This window comes from Pelophylax lessonae (genome assembly GCF_965119305.1).
Source record: "Pelophylax lessonae genome assembly, chromosome: 1".
NCBI lineage: Eukaryota > Metazoa > Chordata > Amphibia > Anura > Ranidae > Pelophylax > Pelophylax lessonae.
In genome coordinates, this window is record NC_138768.1 from 92,818,157 (window position 1) to 92,839,420 (window position 21,264).

The 21,264-nt window shown below is 43.6% G+C and overlaps 1 protein-coding gene across 2 annotated transcripts in view; it reads left to right on the plus strand.

The window, feature by feature from the left end:
• The window catches only part of PARP8 (poly(ADP-ribose) polymerase family member 8), a 427,949-nt gene that overhangs the window by 159,119 nt on the left and 247,566 nt on the right, over positions 1-21,264 (plus strand). For both annotated transcript variants that reach the window (XM_082252530.1, XM_082252529.1), the window contains exon 3: positions 12,273-12,310. In XM_082252530.1, coding sequence (XP_082108656.1) covers positions 12,273-12,310 — 38 coding nt within the window. The remainder of the gene's footprint in view (positions 1-12,272; positions 12,311-21,264) is intronic.

The window sequence follows — 21,264 nt, forward strand, 5'->3', positions numbered from 1 at the left end:
ATTAGCTTAATGTGATTATTAGTAATAGTAATTCATTACTCATTTAAGTTAGTTTACTACACTGAATCCAGAATTGTATGTAGGATTAAAGACTAAAGCGGGCCATGGATGGATACAATTTGAAATGAAAATTCTTACCGAAAATGAATACCATAATTCTCAGAACACTCCTTTGTCATTCAAAATATTGTGTTTGCTTTTAACATTTGATTTTAGAATGAATAGACTTTACTGAACATAAACCACATGCACTGTTGAAAATTCATTCATTGAAGAGAAATTTTCCATCCTGCTTCTTCTAATGTTCTCTGCCAGGAAAGCCCTGCATACTATTTGCTGTATTCCCATAGCACTCTATGCATTAACCCCAAGAAGTGTAAAGCACACACACTAGGCCATGTTACATTTGACAGTTTGCTTCCAGGACCCAATATGTGATAAATAGATTTTTGTTTTAGTTTAACAACCTGTAAACGAGAGACATGGATTTACTATATAATCTTGTTGGGAATTTCTATCTGACCATGTATCATACATAGTAGTTGTGGTTGAATAAAGACGATAGTCCATCCAGTTCAACCTGTGTAAGTGTGTGTGGACGTAATCATTTCCCATACCCCTGAATGTTATGATCCTTGAGATGTACGTCCAATGGTTTTTTAAAAGTAGCCATACTCCCCGCAGTTACTACCACTTGTGGTAGAGAATTTCACAACCTTGTTGCCCTTACTGTAAAAAAACCGCTGCGTAGCCTGAGATTAAAGCTTTTCTCCTCTAATCGCATTGTATGGCCTCGTGTCCTCATGCATTCATTGCGACTGAACAGTTTTTTTCTATGCTGAGATCACCGTTGAGGTATTTGTAAATTGCTATCATGTCCCCTCTCAGGCGTCTCCTTTCCAGGGAGAATAAATCAAGCGCTTGTAAGCGTTCTTCATAATTAAGGTCCTCCAATCCGCTAATAAGTTTTGTTGCCCTTCTCTGGACTCTCTCCAGCTCCTTCACATCCCTTCTGAGGATTGGCGACCAGAACTGGACAGAATACTCCAGATGTGGTCGGACCAGAGTTTTATAAAGTGGAAGGATTATAGTTTTATCTCTGGAATACATCCCCTTCCTTATGCATGCTAATATTCTGCCGGCTTTGGCAGCTGCAGCTTGACATTGCATGCTATTGCCAAGTCTATCTTCCACTAAGACTCCCAGATCTTTCTCCATTTTTTTATTCCCCCAGGGGTTCTCCCCCCAAAGTGTATTGGGCGTTTATGTTTTAGTCCCCATGTGCAATGCCTTACACTTCTCCACATTAAACCTCATTTGCCATGTCGTTGCCCGCTCTGTTATTTTGTTCAGGTCATTCTGTAAGATTTCTGCCTCATGATGTGAAGTTATTGCCCTACTTAATTTTGTGTCATCTGCAAAAACTGAGATTGAGCTACTGACCCCGTCCTCAATGCTATTTATGAATAAATTGAACAAAATTGGTCCCAGGACTGAACCTTGGGGGATCCCACAAAGACAATTTATCGGCACATAGCCACATGTGGTTGGGCAATGGAGGGGGGGGGGGGGGGTTACATCTTTAGTTCACTAATCTATTGGAGTTATTTTAGTGTAGGGAACCTCTTATCATCTCCATCTTAAAACACCTCAAACATGACTGTAAGAAGGTCTATCTAGTATATACAGTAGATATACCCAACGCGAAGGAAACACTTATTGTTTAATATTAATCATCATAGGTCTTCTCTTGAGGTTGTGTTTGTATTTGCTAATGAAATGCTCTATTCACATACATAAAGATCACATACAAGGGAATATACAAGAACATTTAAAAAAGATAATTCACATTGATAAAATCTCTTGTCTGTGTATAACTAAAAACTCCTATATTCCCTTTAAAGTGCTACTAAACCCACAATGGTAAAATCAGTCTGTATATGAAGTGAAGTATGCTTGTTATACTCACTGTGGAACCTAAGGGGTTAACCCTCTGCATTGTATAGAAAAGGAACAATGCTGTGCCTGTCTTCTCTGATTCTCACCTTCTTTGATCCTGTTTTCTCTGGATCTCCCCTTCTTTGATCATGTCTTTTCTGATCCCCCCCCCCTACTTTTATTGTCCCCAATCCATATGCTAATAGTACAGAACCTTGGAGGCACTTTGCACATGCTCAGTTTGGTATGTATTGCTAGAGAGGTTGTTTTTTTTTTTGAGGAGGTGCATGTGATCAGCACACAGGGCCAATCAGCACTGTCAAGACAGAGGGCCAGGAGTCCCAGGACAGTCAGAGGAGTATGAAAACTCCTCCTACAAGCTTTAACCAGACACTGATAGAAGTCATAAGAAAGCTATTTACTGCTGATGAGAAAAGGTATTTAGTAGTTTAAATTTAATACAACTATTGCATTTCCATGAACCAACCCTATAACCTCTTTTTCTCCACGCTCTTTGTGGAACATTTTTTGAGTATGAGTCAGGTTAGGCTGGTCTCCACATACAAAGTGAAGGCATAGTAGAAAAAGTCTTTCTGTATTTATTTCCCCCTTTTCACCCAATTTTTTATATTGCATTTCCATGTTCTGTGTACTGTGAGAGACCAGATATAGTGAATGCTGTGCCCTGAGTTCGGTAACACTTTAAAGAAGAAGTATAGCCAAAGCTTGTTTGGCTGGACTTCTCTTGTGGATAACAGGAGTGCTGTTCGTTGTGCACTCCTGTGACCCGTTTTCAGCAGACAGCGGGCTGATGCCCACTGTTGGCTGATGTCACAGAGCCAGTTCAGATCACGATAATGAATCCGCCCACATGCCTGGACCCGCACCCATCTCAGCCTCTCAACGGGCCCTTGAGAGCCTGAACCAGCTGCTCCCGCCCCCTCCACAGCTCAACGCTACAGTGAGCACTGGGGGACAGAGCAGAGAGCTTCTGAGGACAGGCGGTGTTCGTTCAATTCTCAGTGTTAGAGGCACCGGGGGACAGAGCAGAGAGCTTCTGAGGCCAGGCGGTGTTCGTTCAATTCTCAGTGTTAGAGGCACCGGGGGACAGAGCAGAGAGCTTCTGAGGCCAGGCGGTGTTCGTTCGTTCAATTCTCAGTGTTACAGGAGCCGGGGGACAGAGCAGAGAGCTTCTGAGGCCAGGCGGTGTTCGTTCGTTCAATTCTCAGTATTAGAGGCACCGGGGGACAGAGCAGAGAGCTTCTGAGGCCAGGCGGTGTTCGTTCGTTCAATTCTCAGTGTTACAGGAGCCGGGGGACAGAGCAGAGAGCTTCTGAGGCCAGGCGGTGTTCGTTCGTTCAATTCTCAGTGTTACAGGAGCCGGGGGACAGAGCAGAGAGCTCCTGAGAACAGGCGGTTTTTGTTCGTTCAATTCTCAGTGAAAGTCCCGGGTCACACTACCGCGACTTGTCAGCCTGACATGTCGCTGTCCATTCTGTGCTACGGGAACCATTCTAATAGGAGCGACTCAAGTCGCTCCGACTTAGAAAATAGTTCCTGTACTACTTCGGGGCGACATCGGAGCGACTTGCATTGACTTTAATTATGTGAAGTCTGTGCAAGTTGCGCCGAAGTCGTGGTGCACACGACTTCACAGGTCGCCCCCGAAGTCGTGCCGCGGTAGTGTGAACGGACATTTAGAGGAGCCGGGGGACAGATGCTGCACCCACCTACATAAGTATAATTCTAAAAAACAAAAACAAAAAAAAAACCCATACATCTCTTTTAATAATGCATATTGCATATGGTGAATACTGACTTATCTCCGCTGGACCCTTTTGGGTGGGAAATCATTTTTACTTGTGATCTCCTACGATGATGATGGGAGTTTTGTGGACCACATATGCTGCATTGTCAGGCCAATATGTCTATATCTCTATGAGAGTGTAGCACGCCTGATAGTACATCATCTTCCTTTGTCCTTTGTTCCCAAGCTGACCTGTTGATAACCGGTATCAGTTTTCAGATAGCGTGTGGTGGTTTGACAAGATCTGTAATGTTTAGACTTCACGTTGCTGCTGACAGATTAGAAGGAAATTGTATTTGATTCCCTGCTGTGCTTTCAAGACTTCTCATGTCAAAATGCAGGATTGAAGAATGACTGTTTGCCTGCTTTCTGTTTTATGTCATAAAGAGGTCTAACATTTCAGAGTTTCACAATTTCTTTCTTTTAATCTACCGAGCAGCAGCATACTCTGATCTGTGTATTCCAAGAAGTTCAGGACGACCCAAAAACAATTTCAGTTACCGCCGCATGGAATATAGAATATCAGCTATATTGAAAAGGCAACACAAAGTGCCAAAAGCCCAAAACCCACATAAGCCAATCAGTATGCTGGGTTTTGGTGATTAAAAATATTAGTTCCTATAGTTTTTTTTTTTTTTTTTTAAGGGCTAAACTTCGCACTGCCTTATTAGAATGATCCTGTGCTGCGATTAAAAATGCTAAACTGTGAATAAGGTATATATCAGAAAAAAAAAACAGTACATTTCCGCAATACACATTTCCATGTTTTATCCCTTTAACCACTTGGCCCCTGGGAGGTTTTATCTCCTTCATGACCAGAGCATTTGTTTGCTGTTCAGCACTGCCCTGCTTTAACTGGTAATTGTTCAGTCATTCAACACTGTGCACAAAAGACATTTTTATTTTTTTTCCCCTTTCGGTGGTATTTGATCACAGCCGGGCTTTTTTCATTTTTGAGATATAAAGAAAAAAACGACAGAAAATTAAAAAAAAAAAAAAAAAAAAAAAATATATATATATATATATATATATATATATATATATATATTTTTTTTTTGCTATAAAACATTAAAAAATTATAAAAATCTAATTTATTCATGTATTTAGGTCAAAATGTATTCTTCTACATATCTTTGAAAAAAAATACCAAAAAGTGTATATTATTTTGTTTGTGTGAAAGTTATAGTGTCTGGTATAGATACTGGAATTTTTTTTTTTTCTACTAGTAATGGCAGTGATCAGCGATTTATAGTAGGGCTGCTTCTGCGATAGTGTGGCAGGCAATCTGACACTAGCTGACACTGGCTGGGGGTTACACTAACTGACTAATTGACACTGACATCAATAGTGACATTAATACAGTGATCAGTGCTAATACTATACACTGTCACTGTACCAATGCCACTAGATGGGAACAGGTTAATATCTAGGGGCAATCAAGGGGTTAAAGGTGGGCCATTTTTTCCTTCCAATGACACCACCAACGCATGGATATTTTTACTTCCAGTCACTCCACCAATGCCGGGACATTTTCTTCCCTTCACTGACACCATTGACCCAGGGACATTTTTCCTTTCAGGGACACCACCGACGCAGGGCCAAATTTTCCTTTGGCCACTGTTGGCCCAATATTTGTGCACTATTTTTAAACACTAGTACTCTGTGGTGTACCACAACTGTTGATGCATGCTATAAACATTATACACATTACATTAAATTTGCTATTAGCCCCCTCCCCTCCTCCACCCGGAAAATAGGGCACCATTTGCCATCTTCATCTTGGGCACTAGAAGACCTTGTCCCAGCACTAATGGTTAGTCCTATTTTCAGCTGCAGTGCCCTAAATGCATCCTTTTTAGACCAGGCATCACTAACTGGCGTGCCAAGTCCGGATCGAGTCAATGCTCCGTCCGGCCCTGCCACGGTCGCGCCATTTAGAATCTGTTTTTTTTCCTTCCGCTGCCTGTTAGAGATGTTTTCTTTACAGCTGCGGACATGGTAGGAGCAGCACAGTGTGATATACGTAGGGTGGGGGGTGGCCCAGTTACCTGATTGATTACTAGAACCGCCCTGTATTCTAGCAACCAATCAGTTAACTGGGGCAGGTCCTGTCCTCTGTTCATCCCTTTGCTGTGGCTCCGATGTCAGCTGCTGTGCCCTGTGTAAGGTAGGACAGGGAAGAAGGCACTGCTGATATAAAAGGGGAAAGAGGGGTGATATAAAAAAGGATGGGCAGAAATGTAAAGGGAGTGATATGAAGGGGAAATGATTAAGCACAAGATGTATGTGTGAAACGAGTCTACGCGACTTCATGTTGGTGTCTTTGGTGTCATCACTTGCAACATTTTGGAATTAAAGGTATTTGAAACTTATTGGAATCCCTGGATGTGCGGCTATCTCTTTTTCTAAACGATATGAAGGGGAATGGGGTTCTTCAAAGAGGGTGAGGACAGAAATGTAAAGGGGGGCTGGAGACTGCGGTGTGAAGGGGGGGGGTTCTAAAAAAAGGGGGTAAGCACAGGAATGTCGGGTGGGGTTATCTATCACTATAATTTTTATTTCACACTTCATCACCTGTTCTTAGGTGCTTTCTAACCCTAGTTATGAGGTCCGACCTTCTCCCCCCCCCCCCCCCTCCTGCATGGCCGACCTGACAACAGCAATGCCTGATTCATAGCTGAGGCCCATCTTGGCTGTGAGCATTTCCTGAGACAAGTAACGGCAAGAGGAATGCAGAAGCTGACACATCCCTCTGCTTTCCTCTTGCCCTTGCTTGTCTTGGGAAAGTGTTCATAGCTGAGACAAGCTGCAGCTATGAATCAGCCATCTCCTTCACAGATGTTGTTGGGTCAGCCATGGAAGGAGGGGAGGGTTAGAGCTCATTACTAGCATTAGAAATCACCTAGTAACATGGGACTAAATACTACTCCTCTAGGGCTAGTGAACATGGCGATTAAATCTTGCATTTTTGTGATGGCATGCTTTCAAGCACAGCATGTTAATATACTATTGTATTTTCTTAACTTTTTTACCCCCTTCAATTTCTGTCTTGGATGCTAGGTTGTTTTTTTTTTTTTTGTTTTTTTGCTAGGTTTAACCACTTAAGCCCTGGAAGATTTTACCCCCTTCCTGACCAGGGCCTTTTTTGCGATTCGGCACTGCGTGACTTTAACGGACAATTGCGCGGTCGTGCGACGCTGTACCTAAACGAATTTGACGTCCTTTTTTTCCCACAGAGCTTTCTTTTGGGGGTATTTGATCACCTGTGCGATTTTTACTTTTTGCGCTATAAACAAAAAATAGCGTCAATTTTGCAAAAATAACAATATTTTTCACATTTTTTTATATGAAATTCCCCCCAAAAAATATGTAAAAATCTAATTTCTTTAACATTTTTGGCCAATTTGTTTTCTGCTACATATGTTTGGTAAACAAAATCGCAAAAAGCGTATTTTGATTGGTTTGCGCAAAAGTTATTGCGTTTACTAACTAAGGGAAAGATTTCTGTCATTTTTGGTGTGACATTTTTGACACTTTTGGGGTTACCAGTGACATTTCTACAGTAATCAGTGCTATACATATGCACTGTTACTGCAAAATGACACTGGCAGGGAAGGGGTTAACTTTATTGGGGAAGGAGGGGAAGGAGGGGTTAAGTGTGTCCCTAGAGGCGTGCTTCTTACTGTGATTGGACATGGCTACTGGTGTGGGAACAGTGATCAACGGTCCTACATAGCAGAACCGTATGATCACCATTCCTACACAGGGGAGAATGACAGGCGGCTTGTTTACATGAGCCGCCTGCCTTTCTCCCTTCACAGAGGACGTTCGCGAGTGACCGGTGGACATCGGGTCCACCGGTCACATGCACGGACTTCCCAGGGAACGAGCCGGAGCGGGCGCGCGCCTCCGCGTGTGTTTGCGCGCGCCCGCAATTGGCTCACAAGCAAGTGACAGGCTAGTGACGTATATATACGTCACTTTGCCTGGCCGGGGCTAACCGCCGCAGTATATGTACTTGCGGCGGTCGGCAACCGGTTAAACTGGAATTATGTTGAAGTAATTCATGCAAAGCTTTCTGTTCTGTTAACTTTTTCTCACATAAAATTCAGGATTTTGTTATTGTAGTTAAAACTCACAAAGTGCTTCTATCAACAAACAACATTTTATAGGTAGGGCGACCAAAAGATTGGAATGTCATATTTTACTTCCGCTTTATGAGGTTGATAATTGAAACAGCCTTTATGGCCGTGAGATCATTATAGTCTGATTATGTGTCAGTGTAACTTAATGGAGGAGAAAAGGTTATTGTCTACACTAGCTGGATGTTTGGAATATTCAATGTGAATAAAGGGTTCTTTAGCTGTTAGTTTTAGTAGCTCAGATACACTAATATACCAATTCCCATTAAAGTGACCCTAAATGATATCCTTACTTTCCAAAAATAATCCATACATATCCAGTATTTAATGGCCCTGTAATCTATGTTTCATGAAATATTTTCCTGTTTCCTCATTGTAATGTCATCCATGAGCTTCCGAACCTCTCCTTTTCCCCTTGACTTCCCTTTGTGTCGCACTATCCCCGCAGGAGCCGCTGGTAGTTTGGTCCGATCCCTCCCCCCTCAAAGCATACACAGCCAGGCACACTGCATTTTTGGCATTCTTCCTCTGGCACAATACATCAGTCGGGCATCCTGACCAGTCTGTGGCTATACAGCCCCATATACAACAAACGGCAATGGCTATTTTTTCTGCTTTCAACACTTCAACTTCTTGGACAATATGCTTACTTGCCGCCTAATATAGCCCAAACATTTTCAGATGCCATTTTAACAAAATAATCAATGTTATTCACTTCACCTGTCTGTGATCCTAATAATATGACTGATTGGTGTATATACACTATATTACCAAAAGTATTGGGACACCTGCCTTTACACGCACATGAACGTTATTGGCATCCCAGTCTTAGTAGGGTTCAATATTGAGTTGGCCCACCATTTGAAGCTATAACAGCTTCAACGCTTCTGGGAAGGCTGTCCACGAGGTTTAGGAGAGTGTCTATGGGAATGTTTTACCATTCTTCCAGAAGCGCATTCGTGAGGTCAGGCACTGATGTTGGACAAGAAGGCATGGGTAGCAGTCTCCGCTCTAATTTATCCCAAAGGTGTTCTATCGGGTTCTGGTCAGGACTCTGTGCAGGCCAGTTAAGTTCATCCACTGCAAACTCACTCATTCATGTCTTTATGGACTTTGCTTTGTGCGCTGGTCCAAATCATTTGGTGGAATGGGGATTATGGTGTGGGGTTGTTTTTCAGAGGTTGGGCTTGGCCCCTTAGTTCCAGTGAAGGCAGTGGCGGCCCGTCCATTGGGGGCGCAGGGGGCGGCCCCCCTATCCATGCGTCCAACCCCCTAATCTACATGCAGGCCGCCAGATGCATAGATTCGAATTGGGGATTTTACTTTTTTTTAAGCACATGATTAGAGCCAGAGGCTCTAATAGGCTTCAAAAAAGGGTGGGCTTGGGTCGCAGTGCACTGCGCTCTGAGCCCACCCATTCACCAGCCACCACTGCGTGAAGGGAACCCTGTGCAGGCCAGTCAAGTTCCTCCACCCCAAACTCAGTCATCCATGTCTTTATGGACCTTGCTTTGTGCACTGGTCCAAATAATTTGGTGGAGGGGGATGTGGTGTGGGGTTATTTTTCAGGGGTTGGGCTTGGCTCATTAGTTCCAGTAAAGAGAACTCTTAAGGCCCGTACACACGAGTGGAAATTCAGCCGGGAATTTTCGTCCGATGACCGATCTGCCAATTTTCGGCTTGTTGGTATGATGCTTCCGACAACCGACTCCAACTTTTCGGCTGAAAAAATCCTGGTGTGCAGGCTATAAAATTTTTGTCCTCCGTCAAAACACGTCCGATTTTCGTGCAGTCAGTACAAATATCGATGGGGAAAAATCTTATGAGCAAGACTAGGCATGCTCAGAGATAAAAGAACACATACAAAGCAATCCAACACATGACATCACTTCTGAAGTTGAATTCTGTCTTGCGGGAAAATTGGTGTGCAGTCTAGGCACATTCCAACCAACAGACACCACTCTGGACAAAAGACGGACGACCGGTCGGCGGAAATTCGTTGCGTGTGTACGAGGCTTAAGGGCGTCAGCATACCAAGACATTTTGAACAATTTCATGCTCCCAACTTTGTGGGAACAGTTTGGGGATGGCCCCTTCCTGTTCCAACATGACTGTGTACCAGTGCACAAAGCAAGGTCTCTAAAGGATGAGTCAGTTTAGGGTGGAGGAACTTGAGTGTCCTGCACAGAATCTCAATCTCAACCCGATAGAACACCTTTGGGATAAATTAGAGCGGCGACTGCAAGCCAGGCCTTCTCGTCCAACATCAGCGCCTGACCTCACAAATGCGCTTTTGGAAAAATGGTCAAACATTCCTGTATTGTCCAGGTCAAACTCCCCTTAGGCTGTAGCCACAACAGGTCACTGTTTTTTTTTTTTTTTTTTTGGCTTTTGTTTTTTCTTGAAAGGTAGCAAACCTTGAAAAATGTGTGGGGAACCTGACATAGGTTCCAAAGCTTCATGACTCTAATCTAAAACTGAAAAAAAGAATTGTCTGGAGTTGGCCTTTAGAGCAAACCTGTGGGAAGTAAAATTCAGGCTGCTCTGTGATGCAATTACTGGCTAACTTTGTGTCTGGTATATACATTTCAAGAATTATCTTCTATCTATTGCTGCCAATGGGAAACTCACACCAGTTGCATCCATACTCCTGCGTGATGGGTGGGAGGGTCTGATGTATAGTCACATGATCAGTCCTCGTGGTAGGATCAGCTCTGCTGTGAGCTAACCACATGAGCACAAAATGACATCACTGGGGGCATTCTGTACACATACAGTATATAGAACCAGGGCTTTTTTTCAGCGGGAACGCGGGGGAACGGAGTTCCGGAACCTCCAGTCTGAATGTATGTAATGGCAAAGGGGTGCTGGGGTCAGTTGGGTGAGCTGAAGGGCCTATTGATGCTGGCTGCTGGGGGATCTATTGTTGCTGGAGGGCATTTGTTGTGGGTGGGGCTATTGTTGCTGGGATGAATCTATTATTGCTGGAAGGCATTTTGTTGTGGGTGGGGCTATTGTTGCAGTGGAGGCTTTATTGTTGCTTGGGGAAAATATTGTTTCGGGGGGGGGGGCTACTATTGTTGGGGGTGGGTCTATTGTTGCTGGGATGAATCTATTATTGCTGGAAGGCATTTTGTTGTGGGTGGGGCTATTGTTGCAGTGGAGGCTTTATTGTTGCTTGGGTGAACTATTGTTGTTGGGGGGTCTATTGTTGCAGGGGAGGATTTATTGGGGGGGGGGGGCGATTGTTGCAGCGGAGTATTTATTGTTGCTTGGGGGCTATTGTTGTTGAGGGTCTATTGTTGCTGATTGCAGGGGATCTATTTTACTGTTCTTTCTATTGTTGCAGGGGAGGATTTATTGTTGCTGGGGGGGCTATTGTTGTTGGGAGGCTATTGTTGCTGATTGCAGGGGATCTATTTTACTGTTTTTTTTCTATTGTTGCAGGGAAATATTTATTGTTGCTGGGGGGATCTATTGTTGGGGGGGGGGTCTATTGTTGCTGATTCCAGGGGATTTTACTGCTTTTCTAGTTATCATTAACAAATACCATACAAAGTACCTAGAACCACAACATGATACTTGGTTCTGCATTCTCTAAAGGGGGGGGGGGTACTGGGAGGTGGGCAGAGGGTGGAACCAAAGGACAGCGCTTGGAGGTGGGTAGGGAGTGGAGACAAGGGGTTACTCAGAAGAGGGGAGTACCTGCACCTATTCTCTGAGAAAAAAAGCCTTGTATAGAACTCTATTAGTTGTTATAGCAACAAAAAAAGGGATGATTTAGGGTTGATTTACCAAAGTTGGAGAGTACAAATTCTGCTGCAGCTCTGCATAGAAACCAATGAGCTTCCAGGGTTTTTTTTGTCAAAGCTTAATTGAACAAACTGAAGTTTGAAGCTGATTGGCTACCATGCAGAGCTGCACCAGATTTTGCACTCTAAGTTTTAGTAAATCAACCCCTTTTTGTCAGTTTTTTTTTTTTTTTTTTTTAGCAAAAGTAGTGTCACTCTTTATGGTTGGGATGCTTTGAAATATACCGTATCCCCTTTTTCCATCTCAGAAATCTGGGAGGCATAACGTCTAGAAGAGAAATCACAGGAGCACATGCTGATAGCTTCTACTAAGTCATAGATCTTCAAAGTATCCCCTAATATTATCTTTAATGTAAGAAAATTGTGTACATTATTCCTTTTACGGCCTACATTTCTCGTTAAATTTATGGAAATTGCTCCTGTAAAATATTCCGTAGGTCAATAGTGTAACAAGTAATGTAATGTAAAAATATGTTTATGGTTTGTAGAATATATTTTATACATTATAAGTTATACATCGTAAATCACATGGATGATTCATAGTAATATTCTGGTTTCTCTTTTGTTTTGCAGTGTTGCATATTCGGTACATGTCTCTGAGGATTATCCAGGTACAGTAGACTTTATTTCATTCAAGATGAGACAAATATTTAGTGCTTTCAGATGGATCAAAATAGTGGAACAAAGGCTGCATGTGGTCTGCAGTATTTTTCTGTGTACCATTGTATTTCACTCACTGACCAACTTCAAGGAAGATGCTTCTTAGACTTAGTTAGGGAAATTGTCCTTTAATAATGCCAAACATATGCGTCATTGGGTGGCACATGTTTCTGCGCTGAGAGCGCGCTCACTGCCAGCACAGAGACCGAGCTATGAAAGACAGCTCTTGGTTCCCACAATTGATCAACAGCAGTGGTGCTCAATTTTCTTGGGGGGGGGGGGGCGTTCCATGGCCCCCCAGCCAGCCAACCACATAGCCCCCCGTTGCTCAATTGATCGCCCCGCCAGGCCCCTGCCAGCCCCTGCACTCACCCCATGCAGGTGGCAGCTTCTCACCCTGCGCCTCCTCCTGAGTCCCGACAGTCACTTCTCCTCCCGGCCAATCAGGAGTTGGGACTTGCAGTCAATCGGGTCTTAGGACTCCAGGCCAGTCGGGACTCAGGACCTTCTTCCGGATTGGCAGTGAGGAGAAACAGGAAGACATTAGCGGATATTAATTTGCTAATATCATACAACTGGGTGGGCTTTGGGCGCAGTGCACCCTTTTTAAAGCCAATTAGAGCCTCTGGCTCTAATCGTGTGCTTCTAAAAAAAACAAAAAAAAAACATTGGAATCCATGTATCCAGCTCCCTGCATATATATTAGAGGCCGGTGCATGGATTGGGGGGGTGGCGCCCCCCTGTGCTCCTAATGGATGGGCCACCACTGATCAGTAGCCAATGGGACCAGCTCCCCATCATGTGAGCACTGTGACAGCCAGTCACAGTGGTGACAAGATCAGCAATTCTTCCAGACCCCTGGGTGTACAGACTCTGTTAAAGGGAAGCAGGGGCTGGATGGGAAGGGGTTAATGTGGTGGGTGGGCAGGGGAACACTTAAGCATTCACCCAGTCCTCACAAATTCTCAGAATTGTTTGCTTATTGGGTTGATTTCCTATGATCATGACCTCCATCTAGTGGCCATATTGCCGCATTTTGCCTGAAATACCTCAATCAAAAAAAAAAATACCACATTATGGCTATAAGATGGGGCTGCCACTCATAGGAAATAACTGTATTAAGCGAAATATCGAAGAATGCTGGTGAATAAAGTCCATGTTTGCAGGGATTACACTGTGGTGCCAGCTTTCTTTGATGGTTTGACTTGGGCGAAGCTTCAGCTTTCTCAGCCTGGGCACTGGTGGTACAGTTGTGGGATACAGCGGGAGGTAGAAGCACCTATATGTTTGCTGGAATTAAGCAAAATATGGTCAGAGTTTGTAAGGGCTAAGCAAATACTTGTCACATGCGCCCAACATACTTTCTTTAAAAATAAGAGAGGCATCCAACTTGAAGGTGATGGATGGACAGGGAGAAGCTTGGAGTCTTAGGTAGTATAAGTGGTGTCTCCCTTAAAGGTAAAGGGTGATATTTTTAATTGTATTCCTTCATCCATGCTAAAGAGCACAGATGGATAAATCTCCCATTGCAATCAATATATGTCAGAACACAAGAAAGAGGAAGAGACTGTATGCTCAAAACAATCTAACAGCCATGACCTGAGGAGAAAAGGCCATCCAGCACTATACTGGCCATTTCTGGTTAAGGTGTAGCACCATTCTTAGACATAATTTATTGTGTATCACCCCCAGGGTCTCCTTAGTAAACGTCACACTGTGAAATGCGTTGGGACCTTTGGATATTCCCCTGTATACTACACAGATGCAGAACCTCCTATTAATGAAGATCTTTTGACTTCTGAGCTATTTTAACTTGTGTATGATTTAAACAGTGGTCTATAAACTGTGGCCCCGGGGGCCAGATGTAGCCCTTTGCTTGCCTTTATCCAGCCCTTGGGGCACTAGTCCTTCCACTAATTTGAGAAGGTATTCCTCCACTGACGCCAACAATAAGACATAATTCCTACCACTGACACCAACAATGGGGCATAATTCCTTCCAATGACACCAAAATCGGGGCACTATTCCTCCCCCTCTTTGTTTAGAAATTTTGGAGACCCCTGATATGAAATATAGGAACACCGGTTTACAGTTTAGCGATGACAGGAGGTCTGCCCTGTCAGCAGTGGGTAACATTGGTTGTTGTCTAGAGCGTACTAGTGACACAGTCTGCTACCTGTTTTTAATTAATCAATTTTGACCTTTGTATGCAAAAAAAGTTAATATTTTTATAATAGTGTTGTTGTGAATGCTTGTTCCTAAGGTTTTGGGCACCTAAAAAATCCCTTGTTTCTTACTTTTTCTCGTGTTCTGAATAATAATTTGGGATGTGGTACCATATATATCATGTTACATTTTTTATCTAAATTGTGGTCAATGTATGCTGATATATCGAAGCAGTGCCTGCATCTCATTGGATACAAGCCTTGTTTGGCCAACCATTTTCCGCTGGGCTCCTTCAATTTTGCAGTTGAAGGCTGTTGTGTAGGAGGATGCCGACAGGGCCACCCATGGAGAAAATTTCTGCTGGTTCATCAGGACGGCCAGCTTAACGCAGTCTAAGAGGCATGTCTCCTAAAGGTGTAGATATGAATTACTTTGATGTGGACCACTCAGAAGTTGGCTCTGAGAAAAGGTTGTGGCTATCAGAAGGTGGCTGTCAGGGTTTATTTCATAGATGAAAACAGTTTTAACATAATTTTCGTCAGCGGCATGTTTCCAATGACGAAAACTAAACAAAAAGGACCCCACATTTTCTGATGAAAACTATGAGGAAAATCAATTCTCCTTTTCGGCAATGAACGAACACGGAACGAAAATATGAGGGGGAGAAACATTTACGCACGTGAACTTCCGGTCTCCTCTGAGCTCCGTTGTAAAGCCCGTGGGTGTTTTCCCTTTCCAGCATGGAAGGTAGTGACCGTAGCGTTCTTAGTGTTGTGGCGTGCTTAGCACTGTGCAGTATTACAGGTCTCCTCAGACAACTATCCAAGGCACTGTGCAGCTTTACAGGCCTCCCTATACCGTCTAGAGCACTGCGCAGCATTTACAGGCCTCCTCAGACCACCGTCCACATCATTGTGCATTACAGGTCTCCTCAGCCCACCGTCCAGAGCACTGTGTACATTAGAGGCCTCCTCAGACCACTGTCCAGAGCACTGTGTGCTTTACAGGCCTCCTCAGACCACTGCCCAGAGCACTGTGTGCATTAAAGGCCTCCTCAAACCACCTTCCAGAGCACTGTGTGCATTACAGGCCTCCTCACATCACTGAGCAGAGCACTGTGTGCAACACATGCCTCCTCAAACCACTGTCCAGAGCACCATGCTTTACAGGCCTCCTCAGACCACCCTCCAGAGCACTGTGCATTACAGGCCACCTCAGACCATCCAGAGCACTGTGCATTACAGGCCACCTCAGACCATCCAGAGCACTGAGCATTACAGGCCTCCTCAGACCATCCAGAGCACTGTGTGCATTACGGGCTTCTTCAGACCTTCCAGAGCACTGAGTACATTTGAAGCCTCCTCAGATCATCCTGAGCATTTACTGTGCATTAGGGAACTCCTCAGATTTTATTTTTACTCCAGGAGTATATAATAAGTTTGGGAATTCTAGAGAAATGCTTAAATAATGCATTACAATTTAACTAAACCCATTAGATTTTAGTTGATTAAAATTATTTTACTTATCTACAATGTACTGGAGATTTTAGTCGACTAAAATACGACTAAAATAAAAACAATTCAGATGACTGAAATATGAATAAAACGAAAATGGCATTTTAGTCAAAAGACTATGAATAAAGCTAAATCGAAATTTGACATGAAGATGTACACTGGTGGCTTGAAGAAGGATGCAGCCTATGTAAACTGCACTACCTTGGAGCGCCTTATACCTCTATCTTAGCTATCACCACATCTGTTTTGTATTTCACCCTGTTATAGTTCTAATATAAATGAGTGCCCAGTTTATACAGTAAATTACTGTAATGCACCCCACCGATTTAAGCCTTTGCGGCCCATCCATAGCTTTAGGTTTGATCTACTTTTTACATATTTTGGTTATCTGTTTTTAAAAATTATACAAGCTACATGTTTTATATATATATATATATATATAATGGTGCCAATGCAAGCTTGGCTTTAGAAAAGATACAGAAGGAAATTGTATTTAAATAACAAAACAGTATCTCTTCAAGTGAAGCACTATATATAGATACTGCAGAAAAAAGAAAGAGAGAGAGACAATACGATATGTAAGAAGGGATTTATCACACAAGGTAGCAAAGGAATCATGCTCATATTTAGTGCAAACCAGCCTGCCTCTCCTACAGAAAAGGATTTCTGACTTTTCTGATTTTTGTGTGTTTGTGATCCTTGCATCCGCAGTGGCGGTCAGAAGACTATCACAGTTTTGCGTACGTTTGAAGCAGTTTTATTATGTGACTTGCGGCAATTTATGTGCGAAGCGGTCAGGGGCAGGGGATACTTTATCTCAGGGCTACATTTAAACAGAAAAGCAGAATGTATGAATCAAACTGCAATCTTATAGCAAATCTGTCTCAAAAGATGCATTGCTGCTCCCATTTTGCGCTGCCTTGCTATGCCGCAAAGTTGATAAATGTTTTCCGTAATGTATAAACTATTGAGCTCTGTGTAGCGCATTCATAAACTGGAAAGAAAGCCTAATCAATAGATGACTTCCAGGAATACAGTAGTTAGTGTATAGATAAATAAGAGGCTGACAAAGCAGAGACAGGCTAGCGAATGGAGCTGCCCTGGATGGGCTTTGTAGTTCTGAATAAAAGTGTTTATTCATAATTAGTCTTTTGGTATCTAGACCCAAAAATAGTATAATTCTGAAGTTTACCAGTCCTGAGACATGGTGGCTGCATTCGTCTTCTAAAGCTGCACTATATTATGTTTTTCTTCTTGGGTTTAGACCTTTACCCACTTTTGGACCGGAAGGATTTGCCCCCTTAATGACCAAGCCATTTTTTGCGATTGGGCACTCCGTTAATTTAGAGGACAAGTGCACGGTCGTGCGACGCTGTACTCAAATAAAATTGATGCCCTTTTTTCCCCCACAAATAGTTTTTTTTTCGGTGGTATTTAATCACCTCTGCGATTCTTTATTTTTTGCACTATAAACAAAAAAAGAGCGACAATTCTGGGGGAAAAAAAAAAAAAACAATATTTTTCACATTCTGCTATATAACATTCCCCCCCAAAAAATGTAAAAATCAAAATTTTTTTTAACATTTTAGGCCAATTTGTTTTCTGCTACAGATTTTTGGTAAAAAGAATCGCAATAAGCATATTTTGATTGGTTTGCGCAAAAGTTATCACGTCTACTAACTATGGAAAAGATTTATGTCATTTTTATTGTTTTTTTTTTACTAGTAATGGCGGCGATCTGCTATTTTTAACGGGACTGCGACATTGTGGCAGACAGATCGGACCCCTAACTCACATTTTTAACACTTTTGGGGGGGACCAGTGACATTACTACAGTAATCAGTGCTAAAAATATGCACTGTTAGTGTAATAATGACACTGACAGGGAAGGGGTTAACACAGTGGGTGATTAAGGGGTTAAATGTAAGCCTGGGGGAGTGATTCTAACTGTATGGGGGCGGGGCTTGTGAAATGATCACAGAGACCTGTGATCCTATATAGCAGGATCACAGGCACTCTGTGATCATTGCAGAGAGAAGAACGGTCTGCTGTGTTAACAACAGCTGACTGTCCTTCTCTCTCAGTGGGGAGCGATCGCGGGTGCCTGTCAGGAATCAGAGCCACCGGCTCCATGCATTTGAGTCCCCGCTGCCGAACTGCAGGTGCGCGACCAACATTGGTTCGGGAAATAGTTAAGCTGGGTTCATACATATGCGAATTGGATGCGGGTTTCAGATAGGTCCGGGGCAGCCGCGGTCCGCATTCAAAAAGGGTCCTGTGCGTCTTTGAGTCCGATTCAGGTGCAAATTCAGGCACAAATTTGGACCTGATTTGCGCCTGAACCGGTGAAGAGTGACACACCGGACCTCAGGCACAAACCCATGGCTGCATATGTTCGAACCTGGCCTTAAAGGGAACAGTGCACACTTTAAAGCTATTTTTATCAAAAACAATGTTTGACATGACTGTCACCTTCCTTTTTACATTTCTATCACATTTTTAAAGGTATTTTGTGTATGGATTTATGGTTCATTTACACCTGCAGTACAGGTGTGGCTGACTGGCATTCAAAAGGGAATGTTGCCTCCTCCAGAAGGCCTGTTTTTTTTTTTTTTTTGACAGCCAAACAGGGTTTTTGAATAAGAATATCACACTGCAACCACAAGCCTAGCATATAGCTTCTGGCCGTGGCATGCCCCCCATTAACTTGAATGGGTCACATTTAGTGGTGGTACTGCCTGCCATATGTGACTAGGGGTAAAGTTTTTTGCCGTGCCTCAAAGCAAAGCATCGCTGCTACAGCATGTGCTTTTGCAGCTTAAGGGGGGTGGTTAGGGAATAGTAAAACAATTAAACCGCCTATTTTTACCACCCTCCCAAGCAGTGGCGGCTGGTGCTCCATGGGCTGGGGGGGGGGTGGCAGACGGACCGCACCATACACCCCCCCGACCACAGCAGGCCACCTCCCTCCCAATGGCATGGCTTCTCCTTTTGGCCAATCAGGAAACGGGTCTCAGGAACCGTTCCTGATTGGCCAGGAGGAGAATCTGTGAGACAATAGCGAATTTTCATTTGTTACTGTCACATAACTGGGTGGGCTGGGGCGCAGTGCTCTGCGCCCCAAGCCCACTCTTTTTTTTAGCCTATTAGAGCCTCTGGCTCTAATTAAATGCAAAAAAAAAAGCCCCATTGAACTCCATGCCTCCGGCGCCCTGCATGTAGATTAGGGGGCCAGACGCGATAGTGGGGGGCGGCACCCCTGCACCCCCAATGCACCAGCCGCCACTGCTCCCAAGTGTAAACTAGGCCTTATAGATTTTTTTCTAGCGTCTATGTGGGTTTCAGGCAGTACAGTTAAAATACTTGGTGAATGTTTGCTGTAATAAAATCAATTACAGGATATGCACCAAAAGATCCTATTGTTTTAAACCAGTCTAATGCAAGCCATAGATGATGTAATATTTTGTTCATGCAACTACGGGTTGCAGTTAAGAAAATTGCTTGTTTTCCTCATTAACACAGTCAGTCCAGCAGCGCTATTGTCTTGTGCTGGAGGGAAGCCTTCCCTGTCAGCAGAACACATTGATTATTGATATAGCTATAGCCGCCAGCAATAATCACATGCAAAAAATCCAACAGGCTGGTTGTGCTGAAGATGATCGATGGATCGACTTCAGAACAACCAGCCTGCCTATAGATGGATCAAATCTCAGCTGGTTCCAGCTGAATTCGATCCATCTGTGGCACTGGTAAGTAGAATGATAGTCATGCATTAAGAAAGATAAACAACAAACCACAATCACTACAGTGCACTGCTAAGCAAGTAGTAAAACGTGTTTCTGTGACAAGAAAGGCTTTCCCTTGAGTGCATAAAATATTTAATAAAAAAACTATACCTAGAGACAAGGTTTACAAAGTATTATCATTTATTGACAGATTCATTTTCATTAAGCTGATAAAACTAACATACATAATGTCTTAAAAAAACTAATTTAGACTTTAAATTAAAGTTTAAATTTAAATTAAAGCCTCTCAATTTCTATTAAAGGAAACTTGTGTTGAAGGGAGCCTTCCTTGAAAACTTCTCCTTTCAAAAATACTTGCACTCTGGCCGTGAGGCTGATCTAATGTCTTTATTTCTGAGCCACTGACCTGGATTCTTGCAGATCTGGAATTCTGACTGCATTTGCTGCATGCTTGTTCCAGGTCAGTGACTCAGAGTGTATTGAAGTCTGATGATATGGTTATCCTCAACCAAATATTTTTTCAGCTAAAATGAAAAAGGTTTAGAACAGTGGCGGCTAGTGCTCAAAAATTTTTGGGGGGGCGCAAACTATATAAAAATAAAAAAATAAAATAGGCATTGCTTTGCTGCAAAAAACGCTGTAAAAAATTGCGTGACTTTGAGGTCGCAAAAGTGTGAAAGGGGCCTTCAGTAATTAAGGTATAGTGTGCCCCCTTTCAATGCAGAGAGACCAGCGTGCCCCCTATTAATGCACAGTGACCAGCGTGCCCCCTTTCAATGCACAGTGACCAGTGTACATGCCTCTTCAATGCAATTATCAGCGTACATGCCCCCATCAATGCAGTGACCAGCGTACATGCCCCCTTCAATGCAGAGATCAGCGTACATGCCCCCAATGCAGAGACCAGCATACATGCCCCCAATGCAGAGACCAGCATACATGCCCCCTTTAATGCAGTGACCAGCATACCATTCCCCCTAATGCAGAGATCAGCGTACATGCCTCCAAAGCAGTGATCAGCGTACATGCCCACAATGCAGTGACCAGCGTACATGCCCCCAATGCAGTGACCAGCCTACATGCCCCCAATGCAGTGACCAGCCTACATGCCCCCAATGCAGTGACCAGCATACATGCCCCCAATGCAGTGACCAGCATACATGCCCCCAATGCAGTGACCAGCGTACATGCCCCCAATGCAGTGACCAGCATACATGCCCCCAATGCAGAGATCAGCGTGCGTGCCCCCAATGCAGAGATCAGCGTGCGTGCCCCCAATGCAGAGATCAGTGTGCGTGCCCCCAATGTAGTGACAGCTTACATGCCCGCAATGCAGAGATCAGCGTGCGTGCCCCCAATGTAGTGACCAGCATACATGCCCCCAATGCAGTGACCAGCATACATGCCCCCAATGTAGTGACCAGCGAACATACCCCCAATGCAGAGATCAGTGTGCTTGCCCCCTTACTTACCTGGAGC